This window comes from Carcharhinus amblyrhynchos, chromosome 8, assembly GCF_965287045.1.
Source record: "Carcharhinus amblyrhynchos chromosome 8, sCarAmb.v2.hapA, whole genome shotgun sequence".
Classification (NCBI taxonomy): Eukaryota; Metazoa; Chordata; class Chondrichthyes; order Carcharhiniformes; family Carcharhinidae; genus Carcharhinus; species Carcharhinus amblyrhynchos.
Window position 1 is genome coordinate 55566426 of NC_137331.1, and position 25715 is coordinate 55592140.

Here is a 25715-nt window from a genome sequence, read left to right on the forward strand (position 1 = left end):
GGGGGGGGGGGGGGGATACCCCAAAAAATGCAATACAAAAGGTCCTTAGCAAAATAGTTACCCATGAAATGTTAGAAAGATTAAAATTACTTTTAGCTCCAGAGTAACTATAGTACACACCCTCATCCTGCCTCCCCCACCAACACCCAATCTTCCAACCCTTACTTCCTCTGAGCAACTGACCACCATAGCCCACCCCCCCCCCCCACCCCCTCCACTTACTTTACACATTTGAGTCTTCCCTGACTTCAAAGGGCTGGGACCTTTTAAACTTTCCTTGTTTACACAGCTAGTGCCGTATAAAAGGTGTGACTTCATGTCCTCAACGTTGCTGCCCTGCACCAAAGAAGTCGGGAACCAGGCCAAGGTTGGACATCTGGGCAAGAAATGTACAGCTCTAGACTAAGATAAATATTAAGGAGCAAAGTGGCAATCCTACTGTGTTTGCCACTCCATGGAAATTGTGTGTCTCCTTTCAATGGTGCAGATATCAGAGCTGCTTCTTCAGGATATAGGCAAATGAAAGGTTGCCCTGTTTGACATAGAAGAGCATGGTTTAAAAAGCTACTATTAGCGAGAGCAACTTGGAGCTATTAATGGACTAGATTTTCCGATCTCGGTGACATACTGACACCGGAACCGTTTCCAGGTTCTGACTGCATTGGAAGTGAGCATCCATCGTTGGTCAGTATTTTTGGGAGGCGACCAAGTGGTGGGTCACATCCGCAATATCCGTCCTATGAAGGACAACAGATGTGAATAAGAGGTGAGACCTGGAATTTCCCAATTTGAGTGCCTATCAATTTTCAAAGTTAAAGAATCAGAGGAAAGCAATGTTGAGTGTGTAGTACACTAGAGAAGGGACATGGCAGTCTATTGTAGATGCCTTCCTGGATGTTGTGATGGGGGCAGTGTGACGCATGAAATATGTTGGTTCCCAATACTGGCAGGAGGAAACTGTCAGACAAACAAAGGAAGCATGGTTGGAGATCTGCAAAAAAGTCGGACTCCACAGTGTGGTGAGAAGGACGTGGGCAAAGTGCTGTGGAAGATGTGAAGTAAAGCCAAGCCGTCAGCCCTGACAATTGCACAAAGATGGCACACTCTGTGTAGGAGGGCATCACTAAGCAATGAATAGGAGTACTGTGCGATCATTGCCATTGTCAGCTCTCACCTGAGGCAAATGATCAACTCAATGGAAGGTTGAGGAGGGTTATGTAAATACTGGGTTGATGTAATGACAGGAGCATCACTTTAGGTAGTGGATCAGGATGAGCAAGTGGGATGGTTGATTGTAGTTGACTCCTCTAGTCCTGTTTTGCGGGAGAAAGAGCACACAATATATGTGAGCAGAGTCATCCAGGGGGTGGAATAAAAGTAGTGTTGGAAAAACTCAGTAGGTCTGGGAGCATCTGTGAGAAACAGTTAACAAGTCCAATCTGACATATCTTTGAAACTATAGAGAAGAAGGAATGTGATGGGTTTTATGCAGTTAAAAAAAGTTTGGGGAGGGGCAAATGGAACAAAAGAGAAGACCAGACTGGCACTGAGGGAAATAAATTTCAAAATTAAGGACAGAGTTCATTCAGGTCTGAAATCTGTTGAAATCAAGGTTGAGTCCAGAAAGTTGTAAGGTGCCTAAACAGAAGATAACGTGCTGTTCCTCGAGCCTACATAGAATTTCACTGGAACATTGTGGCAGGCCAAGGACAGCAATGTGAAGAAGGTGGCGACTTGAAATAGCAAATACAGAACGTCATGGTCATTCTTGTGGACTAAGTGCGAGTCTTCCACAAAACAAAACCCATGGAACCACATTGTGAGCAGTTAATATGGTATATTAAATTAAAAGAATTGCAAATAAATTGCTGCTTTTTCTGGAAGGAATGTGAGGAGAGAGGAGATAATGACATAAATGTTATACCTCGTGCAATTGTATGGGAAGGGGATGAGCTGTTGGGGGTGATGAAGGAGTAGATCAGAGTGTCACAGATGGAATGATACCCATGGAGCACTGACTGCAGAATGCATGGTCCCTGCAGGATGCTGATGGGATGTGGATAAATGTGCGGGAAATAGGTCGAATGTAGTTGAGAGCTCTGGTGTGGAATGGTCATGATGACCATCCTAATGGTGATAGCGGAGGAGGCACTTGTCAATGCAAGAGTGGCAACATTGCAGGCAGCTGGAGATAAGGGATTAACGTCTGATGGTGAGAGAGGTGATAGTTTAATGAATTCTCCATCAGCTTTGGAGCTGTTTCCAACTTTTGTGAAGTATTTTTCAGTGGAAGCCACTTAATGTGTTGAAAGCGATAGCACCAACTGAGGCAACAGAGGTTGAGAAACTAATGTTTTCTCCTTTGCATCATGCTGATGATGGAGGAAGTGCATCTGACTGGAGGCCATGTCAACTTCAGACAGCAACTCACACTCCGAGGAACTACCATCACAGCAATCAATTGCACCATCTACCAGCACTCAATGGGGCCTGAAGTAATTTTAGAATAAGTGGCACAAGATGAGCAGCGTGGTACCCATGAGCAGGAGCGGGTAATAGAGGCAAAAAGTTTAGGGGGCAGTCTCCATCAGAGTGCAGCTTCAGTGATGCTTACCTGATCAGAACTAAAGAGACTCTGGAGTCATGTACAAAGCAGGTGCTGGTTGAGCAGCAAAAGAAATGTGTGGACGTCTGGAAGAGATTCGTGGGCAGTGCAGTCCCTTACGATCAAAGTGGTGGAGTCTATTCATGAGATCAGACTGCATTGACTCAGGCATATAAATGCACAAACTCCTTCATTGAAAGGGTGGTCAACTTCATGGAAACTTGTAGTCTACAAAAGTAGAATGTAGGAGCATTGATTTGGCCTGAACAGAATGTATGATGCATCTTTAGTCTTGAGCAGTCAATTGCATTGATGGTACAAGGGTACATGCCTAATCAGGTATTCTTTCTCACTCAGCTGGTAAGTGCAGGTGTGCAGGTGGGCCGTCGAAGAGCTGTGAGTGCAAGGAATGATGAGGTTCTGGCCCCCAACCAATGGACCCCATTTTCTGAAGCTGGCCCCTCTGCCTCTCTGATTGGGACATACAATAAGGCTCACTTTTTAAAGTTTAAAGCTTATTTATTAGTGTCACAAGTAGGCTTATAGTAACACTGCAATGAAGTTGCTGTGAAACTCTCCTAGTCGCCACACTCCAACGACTGTTCTGGTATACTGAGGGAGACTTTAGCATGGCCAATGCACCTAACCGTCATGTCTTCCGGGACAAAACCGGAGCACCCAGAGGAAATTCATGCAGACGTGGGGAGAACATGCAGATTCTGCCCAGTGACCCAAGCCGGGAATCGAACCTGGGTCCCTGGCACTGTGAGGCAGCAGTGCTAACCACTGTGTCAGCTGTGCCATGCCGCAATATTTGAGGCTGTTCTTGCACAACTTCAGCTGGTGCAGTCTGTTGTGGAACCATCGCATGCACAACAACCCTGACAAAATGCAATACAGGCATCTTAGCAATTGAGAGACCTTCTAGAGCTATTTGCCTCCACATCTGTTCCAGCCTTTGAGTAAGTGATCCCCCATTATTTCCAATAGTATCAGACACTAAGACTTCAGCTGCCAAACTTCTCTTATATCTTTGTGAAGAATAATTTCTCCAATATCCTCTCTCTCGATTACTGTTTCCTGAGGTTCAGCTCTGCTGCAAAAAAAAGGCAGGTTAGTGAATGTGCAACACCTTCTGCTCACTGTTAACTCCTTTTACACAAAATTGTGTACGTTTGCCACTTCAGTCAAGGACTTGCCTCTGTACAGATGCTTGGATGGAGTATTGACACAACATGTGGTCCATGATCTCTGATAAAATTTTGCTGCCTTACTTAATTGGCTGTCAACTTTCATCCTAACTATCTTTAACCATCAGCCCACCGCTACCAGGCAGGGGGCCATAATCTGCACCATGTCAGGCAACTCAGCTGCAGTGCAAATTTGCTAGCTTTCCTGTTTTTAACCCACCTTAGCCACCTTGACAAAACCTAGCCCATTTGTCTGTAGCAGAAATTGAGTTTCTTAATGTAAAGCCTTCCATTTACAGATTTGGCCATGAAAACTAATACCCTTAGATAACAAGCAAACAATGCAAAAGCTGTTGAAACCTCCTGCTGCAGTTTCTGAGTTTAGTTACAGGATATTAGTTCGTATTTTCCCTTGCTTTCTTAGAGTAGTCTTACTTTTTTTTTAAGGTCAGCGTAAAAAGTCACTGCATGACTTCATTCTTGGCTGTACAATTAACTTATAATGACTTAGCATTCCAGAGTGGGTCTTGTAACAAGCTGTCCTTGTATGTACAGAAAAGGTAAATGTCTTGCTGTAGAAAGAGACCATTTGGCCCTTTGAGTCTGAGCCAGCTCTTTTAAAAAGCAATCCAGTTAATCTAAGTTCTGCCTCTTTTGCCTAATATCTACAGTGTATTTCTCCTTCAAAATTTATCCAGTTCCGTTTTGAAGGTTATTAGTGAACCTATACCCATCACTCTATCAAACAGTATATTCCAAATCCTAGCTACACATTGCAAAAAAAATTTCTTTCTGTCACCTCTGATTCTTTTGGCAAATTACCTTAAATTGACATCATCTGGTTATTGAACCTTCCACCAAAACAAAAAGTTTATTGTCACCAAACAGATTTAAAATGTGATTTGAAGATAAGAGCTTCTGAAGAATATCTTGCATGATATCATGTATGTTGTTTTGGATCAGATCAAATTCAAACTGGTTTGTTGACATTCTGCAGATATTACCTGTTTCAACAGATTCTGCAAATCATCTCAATTACAAGATGAAAACTTACATATTAAATGAATATTTAATAAAACATTTCTGGCTAGCATTCTCTACACTTGGCATTTGATTTGATTTCATTTGATTTATTATTGTCACATGTATTAACATACAATGAAAAGTATTGTTTCTTGCATGCTATACAGAAAAGCATTCCATTCATACAGAAGGAATGAGAGCGCAGAATGTAGTGTTACAGTTATAGCTAGGGTGTAGAGAAAGATCAGCTTAATGCAAGATAAGTCCATTCAAAAGTCTGACAGCAGCAGGGAAGGAGCTGTTCTTGAATTTGTTGGTGTGTGACCTCAGACTTTTGTATCTTTTTCAAGATGGAAGAAGGTGGAAGAGAGAATGTCCTGGATGTGTGGCTGGCTGCTTTGCCGAGGCAGCAGAAAGTGTAGACAGAATTAATGGATGGAAGGCTGGTTTGCATGATGGATTGGGCTATGTTCATGATCTTTTGTAGTTCCTTGCGGTCTTGGGCAGAGCAGGAGCCATACCAAGCTGTGATACACCAGAAAGAATGCTTTCTTTGGTGCATCTGTAAGAGTTGGTGAGAGTCGTAGTTGACATGCCAAATTTCCTTAGTCTTCTGAGAAAGTAAAGGCGCTGGTAATTTCCTTAACTATGGTGTTGTCATGGGGGGACCAGGACAGAGCTGGCCGCCTAAAAACTTGAAGCTTGAAAACTTGAAATTTGAAGATTTTTAAACATATGCGCACACACATGTCACATGCATTCTTTCATCTTCTCAAAAGTCCACTGATGAACACTATTGAGGTATGAACATTGAAAGTAACAACTTTTTTTGCAGACAATACATGAATGGCCAGAATAGTTTACGATAAATATTAATTGTTTTCGTATAACTGTAACGTGGAAAATTACAAAATAGGCTATGTTTAACACTGCTAATGGGCTAAGTTCACATTACCAACTTGGCCCTCCAACTAGCCAGCACTAGTCTTCTCTAATATAGATTGTATGCATTCAAATCTTGACCTGCAGTCTGTCATGGCTTTCTTCTGGCTGGGGAGAAAATGAAATCCTTACCATTTCTTTCAGCTGGGAAAAAGGCCAAGATCTTGAACTTAATCTCCAATCTTCTTCCAACTCCCTGTAGTGGGAATTAATACATTGAATTACTGTACTTTTTGCTGTGGATCCTGTAATATAAAGGTGTTCAACATAGCAAGGGTTAATGCGGAACTGGAGAATAGTACTGCACACAGTATGATGTAGAGAGGCATATGACAGCTGACAAGAGTTATGCGGAGAGAGACTTGAGTTGGAGTCAATGTGGAGTTTGCTCCTGATTTGGTGTATATTTTGTACACATGCAGATGGTTATGTGTTATCACTAAGCACTGCTGTTCAATCTTACAAACCTCTGAGCTTCTTTGTGAGACCTACTGAACAAATGTGGCAGCTCATGAATGAACCCAGAAATTAAGAAGTTGGCAAAGGACCCAGAATCTGATAAACTAAAGAAAAAGCATCCTGACATGACAGGAGAGCACCTGAACTGAGGTCACAGCTGGAAATCACCTAAAAAGAAGCTCCATATCAGATGGGAGGCTGAAGGGCAGAAGAAAAATCCACTGTGCAGCCGGAGCACATGCAGGCCCGTCAATTGCAGAATCAAAGAACCGAACAAGGATCAACAAAAAATTCAGTTCTAAGGCTGAACTAACCTTTAAATATCTTCAGGCTATTAATCAATCAGACCAATCTATTTTGTTTATCAGCATGGCCAGCACAGATTCAGAGATGGCTCCATGCCACATGGCAACCAAGCTCTGTTATAAAAATTAGTTTTTAACAACTCAGCCAAAACCATGAGTCGCCTTTTACTTGTGCAAAGAAATCGTTCCCTTATGAGGTCAGATCTGCTATTGCTGTGAGAGCCTGACAAAATCGGAAAAGCATGATAAGAACCATTGTAAAAATGGTTACTGCAGCATCATCTTCAAAAAAAAGAAACAGCATTTAAAGCTGCACTGCCCTGCATTGAAAAGCGACAACGAATAATAAAGCGCTGTACCAGTTCAATGTAGATACAAGGGCTAGACCAGGCTAAAATTGGACACTTAGGTGAAAAAGATTTTCAAAATAAATAAGACAGCTGAATAAGTGAATACACTAAGTAGGTTCGATAGCTGGTGAAATCATTGCAGGGCATGGAATAAATAAATCTTCAGCTAAGTTTGAAGATGTTCTGAAATATTTTGATATTGCTTTAAATTTAAAGTGAGTCCCAGAAACTGTGGATAGCCTAGAGCCAATGCAGTGTGATTTTGGAGAGCTTGACTCTTTCATAAACAAATTATACAGATTGTCTGAAGGCTGTGACTATACTGACCTTAAGTCAGAACTCATACAAGACCAAATAGTAGTCAGAGTGGCTGATGCTCTTTCGGACATACTACAGGCAAAAAGACATCAGACTCTAGAAAAGGCCACTAAAACACAGTCTGAAATTCGCCAACAATACCAGTCCATTTTACAAGGTGAGATTAAGCCTTGGTATAGAGAATCCCCAACTGTCAAGCTCATAAAGCAACAAAAGAGCAGGGATACTCCAGGCCAAGTAAAACAATATCCAAACAGACCTTGTCAGCGCTGTAGAGCCAAAAGACAGCAAACTAAGAAATGTCTAGCAATTCTTGTGGAGTGTTTCTACTTCAGTCAGCTGGGACACTTTGGAAAGCTGTGTAAGTCTAGGATTTCAAGATGTGCAGAGGATCCCAAAACAGTTCATGAAGTTGAGGAACCACACCAGAAAGAAGTTCATCTATGCTTCTTGGGTGGATCAAGGATCTTGGATCCTCTTTCTGAATGCTGACATCTCATCATTTCAAATTAGGCATGGGAACCAGTGTTATGGTCCTCTCAAACAAGGAACCTTGGCTGGTGAAGTAACATCTGTTACCACCCAAAATCACAGCTGTACGGAGCAAGTGCCATTAAGCTCCCAGTTAAAGGTACATTGCAGGCCACACTCCCAGTGCAAAAACAAATTAATACAAGAGACACTATTTGTATTCCACAATCAAGAATTTTACCCGTTGAACAGGAAAGTCAGTACCGATCTCAAAATCCAATTTCAAGAAAGAGTTTCAGAAACTTTTCTCCAGATTGGGCTGACTGAAGATTGCATACAATATTATATTGGGAGAGGATGCCAAGTCTGTGTGCCTGTTCACACCATGGAACATACCACATCCGGACATAAAGCAAGTGCAACAATAAATGAACATCTCCCATGTCAGTCAGCTGACGGAATTGTGTTCTGGCGTGGTCTCAGTTCCAAAGTCAAACGGGTCTATTTGCATTTGTGTCAAATTGACATAGCTCAAAAAGGCAGCATGAAATTTGGTAAAATTTATGGCAGAAGTCACACAATCCCTGAGGTAAATAAATGCCAGGCATGGTGCTAGGCTGTGTGCCAAGAACAATCATTCGGTCACATGATAGACATGCTGCACTCACTTGCTATCCTGGCTCACTGAAACCTAACGCTGCCCAGTAGAATAGCAATCGATTCATCCTCCATAGACCTCAGGGCAGTTTTGTTCCCAAAGCATTGAATGGATGTTGCCTATCAGTGTATTGGTATTACTCATCTTAAAGTCTGTTGAATACCAAGATATGGCATGCTGTTATTGAAAAGGATGCTCTCACAGTCACATGCACTTGCAAGAAGTTTTCTGACTACATTGTTGGCCTGAAAGTCACCATAGAGGCCAATCATAAACCACTGGTCTCACTGCTAGATTAGAAGGAACTTGAGAAGATTCCCCGCTAGAATTTACAAATTGCACTTTGCATGTGACAGAATGTACATTTAAGGGAAGCTGTAAATGACTGCAGGCACACTATTCACGATCATAGTCAACTTTTCTTTGCCACATGATATCAGTCTGGTTGAGAAGTTCAAGTTGTATTCCCAATTGGTTGAGAAAACAATTACCAGCTACGTCAGAAAAACTTCAATAAATAGGATATGAGCAGTTGTGAAATGAGCGTGCCCATATTTGTCATTACCGTAAACAAGGGTGATGCAGCAGGGGCCAGGTGGCAATGCCATGAAGGATTGTAGTGAACAATAGAAACACTTCAGTATGATAGATGATCTGCTGCTACATAACAAGCAGTAGGTCATTCCAGTCTTCCTTCGGCAGGAGATGCTCCAATAAATCCACTAAGGCCACCTGGATATTACGAAGTGTGAACCATAGGCCTCATCTGCAGTGGGTGGCCAGGAATTTGAGAAATTATCTCAAACTGCGAGGTGTGCATAATGCTCAAATCTGTCCAGAGGGAACCCCTTATCCCCACACAGTTCCCTAACAGGCCGTGGAATGGTTGGGAATGGATTTATTTGTGTTCAATGGCTGGTCCTTCCTCATTGTCATTGATTACTTCTCCCAATGGATCATGGTAAAGCAGTTACGCATGGTGACCATAGAGGCAGTGGTTGGGTCCTTGAAGGAAATGTTTGCAAGCCATGGCGTCCTGGACTATGTGGAGTTTGATTAATGGCCCATTAGTTATGACTTTCAACACCTTTTCAATTCCCCAAGGTGTCCACAATCTAATGGTGAGACAGAAAGAGGCATCTGCACCATTAAAACCCTTTACAGAAAATATGAAGAATTCCCAATAGTGTTTATTAACAAATAGATCCATCCCATTGCAACGTGGATTGGTGCCATCACAGCTCCTAATGGGCATGAAACTTCACACACAACTCCCAGTGCTTCCAAAGAAAATAATCCCATGATTGGCAGTTGAAGGCTATCAGAAGGTTCAGGACCGAGAATAGTCCCACAGCCAGCAATCGACTTCTGCCTACAGTAGAAGGTACTACTCTAGAAACCCTGCCTGCGTTATACACAAGTGACCATGTTTGGATCTAAGACCTTGAAAAGAGGGCACCATTGTCTGGAGAGATAGTAATAGACAAAGGGCATATCTGATGGAACAGAAGGAGTCTTCTCTTCAACCCTCGAGGCTGTCCTCCTGCTAAACATTTACGCAAATCAAAGTATCCAAATGCCAGAAACACAGAATAATACAATTTCAAGCCAACAAAGCTTGCTCAAAACAGCTAAGTGTACCACTCCTCCAAATGAGATTAGAATGAGATTTGGAAGAATTGCCAAGCCTGTAGACCATCTGAATTTATAAAGTCAGATACTTGAAGAGGGGCAAGAAGTGGTACCACTAAAGAAATACTGTACTTTGAATATGTTAGGTAAAGACTTGGAGGTGTGGTATTAGAGTGTTCAACAAAGCAAGGGTTAATGTGGGACTGGAGAATAATGTGACCTATAGTATGATGTAGACAGACATAAGAACATAAGAAATAGGAGCAGGAGTAGGCCATCTAGCCCTTCGAGCCTGCCTCGCCATTCAATAAGATCATGGCTGATCTGTCGTGGCTCAGTTCCACTTTCCCGCCCTCTCCCCATAACCCTTAATCCCCTCTCTTATCAAAAACTCATCAACCCGCGTCTTAAAAATATTTAGCGAGGCAGCCTCCACCACTTCAACGGGCAGAGAATTCCAGAGATTCACCACCCTTTGAGTGAAGAAGTTCCTCCTCAACTCCGTTCTAAACCGCCACATGACAGTGGACAGGAGATAAACTTATATGGAGAGACTCACGTTGAAGTTTGCTTCTGGTTTGGGCTATACTTTGTACATATGTATATAGTTATGTGTTATCAATAAACATTACTGTTCAACTTTACAAGCCTCTGCACTTATGAGACCTACTGAATAAGCCCTTCTAACAGGCCCAATTGGCAACCACGTTATTTGTTCAACTAAGCCCCCGGTTGGGCTTCGTGAAAGGGGACCATATTAAGATTACATGGATGACTATTGCTAGAAAGTGTTGAAATGCGCTATCTAACAATTCCCATCCCACTGTCCCAAACTGATCTGGATGACAGTTTTATTGGTTAACACATTTCCCTTTGAGCAGTCCAAATATGTGGTTAGGTGGATTGGTCAAGGTAAATTGCCCCTTAGCATCCCAAGATGTATAGGTTAGGGGGATTAACAGGATAAATAGAGGGGTTACTGTGATAGTGCCTGGAGGGGATTCTTGTCAGTGCGGACTTCATGGGCTGAATGGCCTCCGTCTGCACTGTAGGAATTCTGTGATTCTATGAAGTTGATCAACATTCCATGCTATACTGCTGTTTCAGTAATGCCAAATAAAAGCTATGTTTGACATTTGGGAACTAGTTCTTAAAAAGCTGAAACTGACTTTATATCAAAAAACTGTGAAAATATGCGTAATGCTATGATACAATTTTGCATCCCACCGAAGTTTGTGATGTTTGGGGGATATCAGTACTGCATTAGAGTGTTGGCTTTAGTTTTTGTGCTCAGGGCCTGGTGTGAAGCTTGAATCCATAAATTGAAGCTTAAAAGCAAGAGTGCTACCAGCTGAATATCTTAAAGCATTGTACATCTGTAGATCTGTTTTGAAGTGCGGTTATTGGCATAAGCGCACAAAAGTACCCCACAAATAGTAAGAGCTTATTCAGATAATCTGCTTCTTTTTATGGTGTTGGTAAAGGGAGAGCATTGCACAGGGCACCAGGAATATCTAACAATGTACTCTGAATAGTGTCACAGGATTTTCTGTATCCATCTGTGTTACCATTCAGTTTCTCAGGTTCATCCTAAGAATAGGGGGTTGGATATTCCAGTCCCCCTCTCCCCATTGGTGTGTTTTCTGGCAGCAGAGTTGGCTCTCCATTGGCCACTAGCAGGATCAGAAGATCACACCAACATCTATGACATTTTGTGTGGCTCACCCAACCCGCTGTCGGGGAATCCACTGTGGGGATCACCTTCGGCAAGACCAAAAAATCCCATCCAGGATCTCTGGCAATACAGCTACAGGGTAAGGTTTGATTCTGCATTTGAGTCCATGCTTGGGCATATACTTGTAATCTAATGATTCAGGAGAATGAGTGTTACCGTGAAACCATGCTGGCACTGATGGAATTGAAATATTTTAGGATGTGATATTTAAAGAAAGGAACAGGATACAAGAGGTGTTGTTTTATAATCATCTGTAACAAATAAAAATCTTCTACAAAGTACATGGAATTTTTCTTAGTTGGGTCAAGACTTATTTAGGAATTACTTTTCAAGTCACACTATTAGGTAAACAAACACAGACTCAATTATTGTTGACAATATTAAATATGAATGCTTAAAATATATGAATGCTTAACAATTCTGTATGAAATTGCGCCCTTGTTTTAACAGAGGCCTTCATTTTAAACTGGTTAACTCCTCCATTGAAATGGATGGAAGTGTAACATTATAGGATTGTATTTAGCATTCATTTGCTGACATTACAAATTTAATTTTGTCCTTCCCAGCCAACTGCATGCAATATGACTCCACTTTATTATCCTAACAATCTTGATGATAAGATACATGGTCCGTAAATGTATTTCCTCTTGAAATTTTAAAATCCGTAAGTTTACAAATGACAGTTTTACATAGTCACTTGAAAAATCCTTTATCTGTCTTTGCTGGAAGGTGAAAATCATTTTATATTTCAGGAGAGTTTGGTACAATCCACAGTCCATCAACACCCATTAAAGATTCAGAATCAGATCGATTGCGTAGAGCTTCAGATGGAAAGTCACGTGGCAGAGGCAGAAGAAATAATAACCCTTCGCCTCCCCCAGACACTGACCTTGAGGTAAAGCTGACATATTGATTTCATTAAAAGTAAATAAAACAAAGCCACGTACAAAATGATATATGAGTACCAATAAAGGGTGCACTCACTAATATCATAATAAAGGTTCTATGTATGAAAGTGAATGAGCTAAATAATTTTAAATCTTTTTGTAATTTTTTTTCTCAGTAACAGTTTGAGTATTGATTTTTTTTAATGTTAATTCTCCTGATAAATGATCTGTTAAATGTACAAATTAGTTAATACAATCTGATCTAGTAACTACCAAGCATTAATATACTATCCCTATAACCATTATCTCATTTGATGTGTGACTTTGCAATAGATTTTGCTGGTTTCAGACTTTGACTTTTAAGTCCTTTAGTGAGTAATGTAGAAAGCTGGATCACAACACAGTTGCACTTAACTACAATTCCCGCTGGTTTTGCAATTATTGATTGAGGTGTAATTTTTCAGTGTGCAGAGGACTACATTGATTTCTATGTCTCTTCACAGCGAGTGTTCATATGGGACCTAGATGAAACAATCATTGTTTTTCACTCCTTGCTCACAGGATCCTATGCCAATAGATATGGAAGGGTAAGTACCAAAGGACATTAGGAATGGACATTTAAATTGTCCTTTCTAAAAAATAATGTATGCTTTTTAACATCAAGATGTAAGATAAATACGAGGAATCATGGAAAATGTGGTAAGGTTGCAAACTTTGAAAGGTTTGTTTTACTATTACATATTAATGTGCAACCACTGTAACAAATAGTTCTAGGGACATGCAGATTTTTATTTGTATGGCTGGAGAAGCAGTTATAGTTCATTGTCAAGGTTAACAATCCATTCAGTGGCTTCAGCTGATGCAGTGTGAACGGTTGTGATATCACCAGTAATAGATCTCATAGGGCAGAAATTTAGTACGTAAGCAATGATCTAACCTGGATGACTACAGTCACAATTTAAGCTATTCCTCATCTTCCACTTGTGGAGCAATTGGCTCATCTACAAGCAGTTAAGGGTCATCCAAATTTAGTTACCAGGATGTGGATTGGTAATATTCACAGTCAACCAGGAGGTGCGCCATTGAGAATGGGGCTCTAACTAGTTTGTAGGATATATGTATATTTGTGGCTGTGCGTGATGTGTATATTTTAAAAAAATACAGAGAATTGTTAGACTATTATTCCCCTTGAGAAATTCCCCTTGTGTATCTTTGAATGCTCTTTTATTCTGATCATTTAAAATGTTGTTCTATTTTCTGTGGAATTATTTTTTGAATTGATTTAACTCTAAGAAAGCACTTTTGTAAAAGGGAATTAAAATGTGGAAATGTGCAGCAGGTCATTAGCATCTGTAAAGACAAAAGATAGGATAACATTTTGAGTCTGAAGACTAGAACTTGCCAATAATTTTCCAATATGATCCCGTTTTTGAAAATGAATGCAATCCCAGACACCAACAAAAGCAAACCAGCAATATGGCAGTATAATAACATTCACTGAAGATGGCACTCAGAGCTTATACCTCTGTCATGTTGTGTTAATGCTATTACAGTTACACCACTCTTCCTTGAAGCTTTTCCCTGCCAAAGTGGTACTCTATAACTACAAAGCTGAAAAATGTATTTTTTTTTTATTAAGGCTGAGGAAGCCTTAGGTAAATCCACATACGACATCAACTGAGACAATTCAAACCCGTGTTAACAGATCCTATAAAATAATTTGAGGATCCGGGTTTGAATCCATATCCTCCTCAAAAACTAACAAATTCTTCCTTGGGCTGTACAGAATGTGTGCACCAATTTTTGATAAGATCAGGCCATAAATTGTTGAAATATATTGCCTACAGGCAAACAAACAAAACAAGTGCAAAAATTATCACCACCCACTTTCAATGGAGGAGATTTTTAAAAATAAATATACCAAGAGAACGTATTAATGCAACACCTACTCATCAGTAGTCACCATATGTACCAATGCCCAATTTTCATTACACTGGAACTGCTTGCTTCCAGACCACCTTATACTTGGTGGTCTGGAATTCAGATAGGGATACAAGAGATGAATGCCACAGCAGTGAAAGTAGCTCTGTTTGACATCAGAGCAACATTTGACTGAGTATAGCACTAACAAAAATAAATCTAAACTAAAATTATTCGCCATAAGAAATAGGAACAGGAATAGGCCATTCAGCTCTCTGTGTGTGCTTCATCGTTTAATAAGATCATGGCTGATCTAACACTCACTAATCCACTTTCCTGCCTTCCCTCCATAATCCTTAACTCCCCTACTAATTAAAAAGCTATCAATCACATTGGGAGTCACAGGGACTAGAACAGTCATGTATATTTTTTGTTATCCTTGACAAAAAGGAAAATGACTGGTTGTTGGCAACCTGTCATCACAATGCCAGGATATCATTGCAAGCGTCCTTAAAAAGTATCTCAGCCTTAGCGTCTTCAGATGCTTCATTACTTGCCTTTGCTCTATCATAAGTTCAGGACTGGGACTGTTCATTGACAAATATAGAATGTTCAGATCATTCACAGCCCCGCAGATAATGAGACAGTCCGTGCCATCCTACAGCAGAACTAGAGAGGCATACAGGCTTGGGCAAGTTGTAAATAACATTTGCACCATGTTTAATGACTCTTGGACAAACCAAAATTCTATCATCTTCCAATGACCTTCTAAGGCACCGTTGTTATCAAATCTCCTAATGGCTGATGATACGATTGAAAGAAGTTAAACTGGTGCAGCCTTTTATTCCATCTTTTTATCGTTGTAGAATGACTAAATCTGGTTGTCTGGTCTATAAAATACCTTCCATACTTTTAGATCCACACAACGATCTCACAGTTGACTAAAGTGAATTATTAGCAAAGTCACATACTAATTGAAGACTTACAATAGAAAATGTTGGCACCTCCTCTCATCTTTACTAATTTCATACTTCTAACTAGCCTCTTTTGTAAGTCTTGCATGCGCCTCACACACCTGTAATGTTAAAGACAAGTTGCTTTCTCTCTGATTCTTATCACCTGATGCCATTAATACAATTCGAGGAATTCAAAACCATTCTGATTGGGTGAACTGCAGATCAACTGATTTTCAAAAAATAATTTGCCTTATCATGTTTGACTAACTTGCTTACATTATTTGATGAGGTAACAGAGGGGGTTGATGATGGTAATGCTGTTGATGTGGTGTACATGGACCGCCAAAAGGCATCTGATTAAGTGCCTTTTGTGGTAAGGTTAGAGCTCATGGAATAAAAGGGACAGTAGCCACATGGATATGAAAGTGGCCGAGTTGTAAGAAACAGAGAGCAAAGATGAATTAATTGTTTTCAGACTGGGGAAAGATTTATAGTGGAGTTCCTCTGGGATCGGTGTTAGGAGATTTGCTCTTCCCAATAGCAAAAGTATTTCACTAGAGAGTACATCAGTACTGCCAAAGTGGCTTATTCCAGCTGTTTGACATGGAACTTCAACATTGTGACATTGATGTGTTGTCATCATCAAAAATGAAGAAAGCAGTATTTTTAGACTCCTTAACCTTTTTGTCAATCCTCACTGCTGAGTGAATCGACATAACATTTTAATCAATTTGTTCCACGTGGGGTCAAAGTGCCAGTACTATCTAGCACAGCACAGTTGAATAAATCTGTGACAAACAGATTCATAACTGAACTAAAACTGCTTGTGAGCAATACAGTTTGATCAGATTCATCATTATCCTCATCTTCTGCGTCAGAGTTATCTGTGTCATATAATGTTTCAAGGACCCTGCTGCTTCACCCTGTGCAGTTCATTGCATTATGATACTAAAGGAATATGTTCAAACCTTGTGCCTTTTTTGAATTATCAGGAGCTTATCATTAGCACACCCTGGTCAATCAGAGTTGACTTGCCAACCAATCAGCATCCTTTTCTCCTGTAGTATAAATTGTTGTGATCTTCTGAAATTCAGAATCGTTGTGTTTGCCCTGATGATGAGTGCAAAACTGAAGCTTTGGCAACATGTGTCTCTGGTGTACTGGCCTTCATCAATCAAGGGATTGAGTTTAGGAGTCGGGAGATAATGTTGCAGCTTTATAAGACCCTAGTCAGACCTCTTTTGGAATACTGTACTCAGTTCTGGTCGCCTTATTACAGGAAGGATGTGGAAGCTATTGAAAGGTTGCAGAGGGAATTTACAAGGATGTTGCCTGGATTAGGTGGCATGCCTTATGAGGATAGATTGAGGGAGCTTCGTCTTTTCTCCTTAGAGAGACGAAGGATGAGAGGTGACCTGATAGAAGTGTATAAGATGTTGAAAGGTATAGATTGGATGGATTCTCAGAGGCTTTTTCCAAGGGCTGGAATAGTTGCTACGAGAGGACACAGATTTAAGGTGCTGAGGAGTAGGTACAGAGGAGATATCAGGGGTAAGTTTTTCACTCAGAGGGTGGTGGGTGAATGGAATCAGCTGCCGTCGGTGGTGGTGGAGGCAGATTCGATAGGGTCTTTCAAGAGACTCCTGGATGAGTACATGGAACTTAATAGAATTGAGGGTAATAGGTAAGCCTAGTAGATATAGATATCATCGGCGCAACTTGTGGGCCTGTTTGTGCTGTAGTTTTTCTATGTTCTGTGTTCTATGTTCTGTTCACTAATATTATCCTAATTACCTGTTCCTTGGGCATGCCATGGATTTATTTGCTTATTATTGCTGTTCCAATTCTAAATTCTGCTGCAATAGTCAGATATGCAAAACATGCTCACTTACTTTAATAAAATAAACAATGCAATTCTAACGGGACGCAGGAACAGAGGGACCTGGTGGGTATGTGCACAAATCATGTGCAAGTTGAGAAAGTGATCCTGGGTAACACACTTTGGGAAGGATACAGAAGCATTACTGTGGGTTCCAAGGATGAGGAACTTCAGGAAGGTAGATAGATTGGAGAAGCTGGGACTGTTCTTGGAGAAGCCCAGGCTGAGAGGAGATTTATTAGCTATTCAATCAAAATTATGAGGGATCTGGACAGAGTAGATAGGGAGAAACTGTTCCCATTAGTGAAAGGATCTAGAACCAGAAGGTACATATTTAAGGTAATTGGAAAAAGAAGCAATGGTGACATGAGGAAAACATTACTTACGTGTCAAGTGGTTAGGATCTTGAATGCATTGCCTGACAGTGTGGTTGAGACAGGATCAATCATGACATTGAAAAGGGAATTGGATCACCAGCTGAAAAGGAAAATCTTAAAGGAATGGCACAGTCACAAATATCCTCCTTCTGAACTGTAACCATTCTATAACTATGTAAAAGCAAAATATTGCAGATGCTGGAAATCTGAAATATAAACAGAAAATGCTGAATAAACTCAGCAGGTCTGGCAAGATCTGTGCAGAGAGAAACAGAACTAATGTTTTGAATTTGTATGACCCTTCCACAGAACAGTTAACATATTTATGTCATATTTTGAAATGTGTTTTTTAAAAATTATTTCGTTTACAAATGCAGGAATTTGGGAATGTACAGCATTTCAACTTACAGGGTATAATGTTTTAATTTGTTTTACGCAAGCAACCCTACAAAATCTAACTAGAGCTTTTACATTGTGCGGAAGGAGGCCATTTGGCTCATCAAGTGTGCACCAAATTTCCGCTAGACCATCTTATCCAGGCCCACCCCATCCCCGTGATTCCACATATTTATCCTGCTAATCCCCTAACTGACCCATCTTTGGACACTGAGGGGCAATTTAGCATGGTCAATCCACTTAACCTGCACATCTTTGGACTGTGGGAAGAAACTTGAGCAGGGAGAATGTGCAAACTCCAGTTACTCAGGAGCAACAGTCTTAACCACTGTCCCATCGTGCTGCCCTAAGTATATTGGCTCAGTCTACTCAACTTCTCCCCAAAAGACAATTCCCTTATCCCAGAAATCAGTCTAGTAAACATTTGTTGCACTCCCTTTAAGGCAAGTATATTTCCCTTCCCTAAGCATGGAGAAAAAAACCTGTATATGATAATCCATGTATGGTGTCACCAAGGTCTTCAGTAATTGTAGCAAGACTTGTTTGCTCTTATTTTCCAATGCTGAAGTAATGAAAGTTACATACCGTTTGTGTTCCTAATTGCTTGCTGTATGTTAACTTTATGATCGGCTTACAAGAACACCCACGTCCCTCTGAATACTAACTTTTCCCAGTGTCTTACCATTTAAAATGAGCTCTGCTTCTCTGTGTTTCATACCAAGTGAATAAGTTGACGCTACTCCATGTTATATTCTATCTGCCAGTTTAGTTTTCCGCTGAGCTTTATATCATCAAAATACTTAAATGTACCACACTCAAGCCCTGCATCTAGTCATTGAAGTAAATTATAAATATTGTTGAGAGAAGCGACATTTGCCAAAGCTTTTTCTCTTGCGTTCATCAAGACAATTCGCAAGAATACCAATAAAAGGAAAAGCAACAAATTTGTACTGTCTGAGAAGAGAATGTTCATTGGCTGACAAGTGGGCTCTAATTGGCAGAGGCATTTCATGGAGAATGCACTAATTGAAGATGGCAGTCAACTGCCAAGCATTGTTTGAAATTTAAACCAGGCCGCTTGACTTTGGCCAAGACATTGCCCTAAGGAATGCTGTCATTTATTTTATTTAGCTGAAACAGGCTGAATGTGTACATGCTCTTTTTGTCTGCAAAGAACAGAGCCCTTTCCTATTCATATACGTAGCCTCTAGTACACACAAATGTGCCACACCGCAAGCCTAACTGACAATCTTAATTTGGTTGTCGGCATATTTCTTAGCACACTGAGAATGATTTGGCAAGTGTGTCCAATCATGAAATCACATCTAATGTTGGACACTGCTTTGGGTTTTGCAAGCATGAGGTGGATTTCTCAGCTAGTATGTCAAGAAAGAGGAGTTCATTTGACTATTCCATTTCAAAGGTGAATTTGAGCACAGGATGGAGCCCATTCAGGCATGTAAGGAAATTATTATGCACAGCTGCAGATTCAAGTATGGCAAATGTCATCTGCATATCGAAAAAAGTGCAAGGTGTGATGTTATTCCATCAAAAACATTTTTCTTATATAACCCAACAAAGTTGTCTGTGAGAGTGGTTTCTAGAAGGGTCTAATGACAACACCATCTATTTGGGCATTCATTGTGTCTTAAAATTCAACTTAGCTGCATAAATTGCCAAAATTATAAGCTCAGTGAATACTGATTTACACAATGGTGGCGAGTCTAAATCATCATGATATAGTGCTGCAGTGTAAATGTACAAGATGTCCTTAAGTGGAAGATTGGTTAATAGGCTAGCAATGCCAAATGAGCACACAGACCTAGCATTGCTATTGATATACAAGCCCTGTATGGTCTTCACAAATGTGAAGGAATCCTTCACCAGGTATATGGAAAACTGGTTGTAACAATTCACCCATTTGGCCAATTCATGTTGTGCAGAACTGCTTATAGGTAACTTAGCATGTGATGGGACATCACTTTTCGTGATTTGGGCAGCCCAGATGTATGCAGATGCAGCAAGCCTTGAGGACAAACCTTGCCGTATATATCACACAGTAGCTCGTCATTTCTACCTTCTCATGAAGTTGCCACCATCACACATGCTAGTCTTCAGCCTAAGTTATAATTCTGTTCATCCTACATGGTATCAAGAAACAGTTGAACCACTGGATACTGCAAAGGCCATGGGCCATGACAACGTACTGGCAACAGTATTTAAGGTGACTTCATGAGGAGGCAGAGAAAGATCATGCACCTGGCACCTTTGACTGAAGATAATTGCAAATGCTTCAGCCTTGTGTTTTGCTGTGATGTGCTGGACTTCCCCAATATTGGGGATGGCGATATTTTTGAAGTCTTCTTCACCAGTTAGTTGTTTAATTGTCCACTATGATATGTGACAAGGTGTGGTGGGACTGCAAACATAATTTCACTTCCAAAATCAGTGTTGACTCTGCTTAATCATATTATGATTTTCTAAGTGCCCTGTTACCATCTCCTTAACAGCAGATTCTAGAATTTTGCATATGACTGATGTCAAGCTATTTGATCTATAGTCCCCTGCTTTCTCTCCCCTTCCTTCTTGACTAGTGGGTTATGTTTTCTATTTTCCCATCCACTAAAACTGTTGGAAAATCTGTGGAATTCTGGAAAATTAAAACCAATGAATCCACTATTTAAAACTCTATGATATTCAGCAAAGTGATAGAAGGGGATCATCAACAGTACTATCAAGCAGCACTTATTCAGCAATAACCTGCTTGCTGATGCTCAGTTGATGTTTGCCGGTGCAACTCTGCTACTGGCCTCATTGCAGCTTTGATCCAAACACTGACAAAAGAGCTAAACTCGAGTTGAGATGCAAGAGATTGGCCTTGACAATGAGGTAACATTTGAACGAATATGGTACCAAGGCAGCCTAGAAAATTGAAGTCAGTGGGAATTGAAGGAATCTCTCCACTGGTTAGGATCATATCTAGCATGAAGAAAGATGGTTGTGGTTCATAGAAACATGGAAGATAGAAGCAGGAGGAGGCCATTTTGCCCTTCAAACCTGCTCTGCCATTCATTACGATCATGGCTGATTGTTTAACTCAATAACCTAATCCTGCTTTCTCTCCGTAACCTTTGATACCATTCACCCCAAGTGCTATATCCAGCCACCTCTTGAATACATTCAGTGTTTTGGCATCAACCACATCCTGTGGTAATGAATTCCACAAACTCACCACTCTTTGGATGAAGAAATGTTTCCTCACCTCTGTCCTGAATGGTTTACCCTGAATCCTCAGACTGTGACCCCTGGTTCTGGACTCCCCACCATTGGGAACATCCTCCCTGCATCTACCCTGTCTAGTCCTGTTAGAATTTGATGGTTTCTATGAGAACCCCCCCCGCCCCCCCATTCATCTGAACTCCAGCAATCACTTAGAAATAAATCATTTCAGTCCCAGGATTTCACTACAGGAGTTCTCAGAATAGGCCCAATCACCTTCAGCTGCTTCATCAATGACTTTTCTCCCAATATAAAGTCAAAAGTGGGGATGTTCACTAATGATTGCACAATGTTCGGCACCAGTCGTGGCTCCCTCCACACTGAAGCTTTTTGGGTCCCTGTGCAGCAAGACCTGGACACCATTCAGGCTTCGACTAATAAGTCGCAAGTAACATTTGTGCCATACAATTACTAGGCAATGACCATCTCCAAAAAAGATAATCTGACATCTCCTTGACATTCAGTGGCATTATCATTGCGAAATCTCCCACTGTCAACATGCTGGGGATTACGATTGACCAGAAATTGAACTGGACTAGCCATATAAATGCAGTGGCTACAAGAGAAGGTCACAGGTTGGGAATTCTGTGAAGAGTAACTTACCTCCTGACTCCCCAAAGCCTGTTGACCATCTGCAAGGCACAAGTCAGAAGTGATGGCATATGCTGCACTTGGATGAGTATAGCTCCAAGAACATTCCAAGAGCTCAATATCATCAAGCAAAAAACAGTTCACTTGATTGATAAGCTATCCACCACCTTAAATATTCACTCCCTCCGCCAACAATGCAATTGTAGCAGCGTTTCCCACCTGCAAGATGCAGTGAGTAATTCACCAAGGAAGATTATCCCTCCAAGTCACACCCCATCCTGATTTGGAACTATATTACTGTTATTCATCGTCACTATTTAAAAATCCTGGAATTTCTTTCTTGACAACACTGTGGGTGTACCTAACTTGCATGTCTTCCTTTGCTACATTTCACTTTAAAATTGTGAATTTATTTTATTAAATAAACAAAAATATTAACATGGTGACTGTACACAAGTGCAAACATGTTTGTAAAGCATGAACTCCTTCAAGCAGGTTATTGCTGTAGCAGTTCAGTAAGGCAGCTCACCACCACCTTCTCGAAAGTCAATTAGGGATGGGCAATAAATGCTGGCCCAGCCAGTAACACCCACACTGCATGAACAAATAAATAGAGGTCTAAGCCATTATATGAAGGGGATTTGACAACTTTTAGTCTTATTTTTTCCGTACTTTTTTTACTAATACTAATTTATTTAAATTCCACATTTTTTATAGACCCTCGTTTTTCCACTATTTCTGGAATGCTCCTGTCTTCTACCAAGAGGCCAGGTACAAAGCATTTACTTAATGCCCTGCTTCATGGGAACGTTCAGTGAGCCATACAAAAATACCCAAATCAATACACTCAAACAGCTGTACATGCTTGTTTGTCAGATACAGTAGAATTAACTCCACTCTGTAAACAGGAATTGATTCCAGTGTTTCCTGACTTGGGTTGTATAGCAGAACCCACTTTTTGAGCTAATCTGCTATGCAATCTATTTAGTTTGATACCTCCTTCAGATGAGTAGTACTACAAAAGTGATGCCAAGTTTCACAATAAAAAAGGTGAATTCTACATATTTGATAGTTTCAAGATCCAAAACCTATTGGTCGGAACTCTACCACCTCGACCACCATGGAATCGGCACGGGCAAAGGCCGGGTCCGACAGCGGAAATCTCCATTGACCTCCGGCAGGAATTTCCAGTCTCGCCCGAGTGAGGCCGTAAAATCCTGCCCATTGGGTTTCAATAGTGATCGCTAGTAACAAAATACAAACCCAACAAACCCTATCAATACTAAAGTAGCAAAGCCAGGAGAGAAGCACTTGGGAAGTTGGAGGTGTCGGCTTCAGTGTCATTCTCCCTACAAATAATGAATCAGTGTAAAGGAGTGTTTATTAATGCAAATAGGCATCAGGTTCTGCAGATATATAAATATGAGACTCATTGGATATATTAAACAGACAATGAAAAATAATATTGTCAACATCATAAATATTACATCCAGTGAACAGTTTGCAAATTAGAGTGCAGAATAGATAACTCACTGTGCATGGTATTTGTTTCCCACCAATGTTCTTTGTTTGGTTTAAGTAAAACGCCCACATTGAGCTCACTTATTAATTACATTTGCCTTTGTTCTAATGAGGGAAATATTTAAACCCTTGGCTGACTCTGTCGTGTTTATTTACTTTTTATTAGTCAAGCATTCAAGGCAAACAGGGATCTAGGATACCGCAGTCTGAAAATTTCTTGAAGCAACACACAAAATTCTCATTGATATTGAACACTTCATTATTTTTTAAAGATTCCAATTTTAATTCAATCGAAAAAACCCAAAATGAGGTGCAGAAACCCAGCAAAGAATTATGTTTCCATACAGATTTCTATAGATGCTAACTTTCAAAACTCAGAAAAGTTGACAAGCAATTTCAGGAAATCCTAACAGGTCCCTCAATAGTTGACAACTCAGAAATAATATACATTGCATGAAAAGCAACCGCTTATAAAGGCCATTGAACAAGGCCATAACTTCAAAATGACCAAATGTGTTAAATGTCTTGATGTCATATAGAATTTCAGCATTTCTGTTTATATGGAGTCACATTCTGAAATTAAATTAATTTTCAGAGTCAGAAGGACATTTCAATTTGGTGGGCAGAATGCAATTCCAAGATTCCTAGCACCCTGCGGTTTTTGCCAGCACAGTATAAGGGTGTGCGTAGTGAACCACACTTTTGACATGGCCGGCTGCTTGTGGGAGTAGGAATCTCCTAGCCCTCTCTCCTCCCAGTTCCACAACTTTTATGGAATTAGGTCAGCATGTCCGTGACTTATGGTTCGCAACCCCTCAGGGAAGTTACGAACCATAGTCCGAATGTGGGAACCTTTTGAAAGATAAGTTCAAAATATAGTACTTATGCCTCATGCATTCTCTGCCAACTGAATGCCAACCCATGTGCCCCTACCCCCCCCAAAGGCCTCTTATACCCCTAAGCCAACTCATGGCCCTTCCATGCCCATTCACCCAATAGATACCATGAACAGAACCAGTGAGCTCTACAGTAAGAATGACATGTGAAACTGTTCAGAAAAGGTAATTCTCTGAGGAAAAAAAACTGATGTTTCTACAACAGCTTGACTGAGAGCCCAGATGCATCAAAAGATTATGTGAGTGGGACGTTGTTTGTACAGATTGAGTGAATTGTTGACTTTGACTGACATCTTCATGTGTTTGTGGTAAGTTATTTTTTCTGTGATCTCTTTTATTAATGGCCAAATGTTATTTGCACAAGATTAAGAGGTATGAAGCACTTAAAGCTTCTGTAATTGATATTTTAACAGTCTGTCGCTTGTTCTTAGATCGAGAATTTCCTGGGTATAATCACCTCGCACTGGGAAACAGCATGAAGCTGATTACCATATTGAAATTGATATTTGAAGCTCATTAGTGAGTCTGGACTATATCATCTGGGCTCGCTAATGTTTCTGATCCCTGGGGATAAAGCAACGGGGACCAGGTATAATGGCCTCACTGGTGGGGGCAGAGGCCACTGAGGTCCCCGCAGGAGGTCTGGCAGGGAAGATGCCATTTGGACAGTGCCAGCCTGATATTCCAGCATTGTTTACTGGGCACAGGGTAGCTCCAGAGGGGAGAGTCTGAGCAAGGGCAGGGCCTTCTTGGGGTGGAGTCAGACCAAGGGTAGGATGATCACTGGTGTGGAAGAGGGAGAGGGGATTGGTGATGGGGGCTGGCAAGGAGGGGATGTGGTCGATGGTCAGGGCTGGCCATGGGGGTGCAATTGAGGCTGGCCATGGAGAGTGAGGGGGGCAATCAGGGCTGGCCATGAAGATGGGGGCTGGTGGCGATCAAGACCCAGATGTGGAAACCCTGCCCTTACTTCCAGCTGTAACTATTTTCTCTGGGAGCGTGCCTGTGTGAGAGTGAATGAGCGTGTATGTGTGAGCGACTGTGTGTGTGAGAGAGAGTGAGCGACTGTGTGTGTGAGAGAGAGTGAGCGACTGTGTGTGTGAGAGAGAGTGAGCGACTGTGTGTGTGAGAGAGAGTGAGCGACTGTGTGTGTGAGAGAGAGTGAGCGACTGTGTGTGTGAGAGAGAGTGAGCGACTGTGTGTGTGAGAGAGAGTGAGCGACTGTGTGTGTGAGAGAGAGTGAGCGACTGTGTGTGTGAGAGAGAGTGAGCGACTGTGTGTGTGAGAGAGAGTGAGCGACTGTGTGTGTGAGAGAGAGCGTGAGT

General features: G+C 41.0%; 1 protein-coding gene across 1 annotated transcript in view; it reads left to right on the forward strand.

The window, feature by feature from the left end:
• eya1 (EYA transcriptional coactivator and phosphatase 1) overlaps nucleotides 1–25715 on the forward strand; it is a 169686-nt gene that overhangs the window by 84878 nt on the left and 59093 nt on the right. Inside the window, exons 9-10 of the mRNA XM_080194096.1 lie at nucleotides 12441–12583; nucleotides 13079–13162. Coding sequence (XP_080050222.1) covers nucleotides 12441–12583; nucleotides 13079–13162 — 227 coding nt within the window. The remainder of the gene's footprint in view (nucleotides 1–12440; nucleotides 12584–13078; nucleotides 13163–25715) is intronic.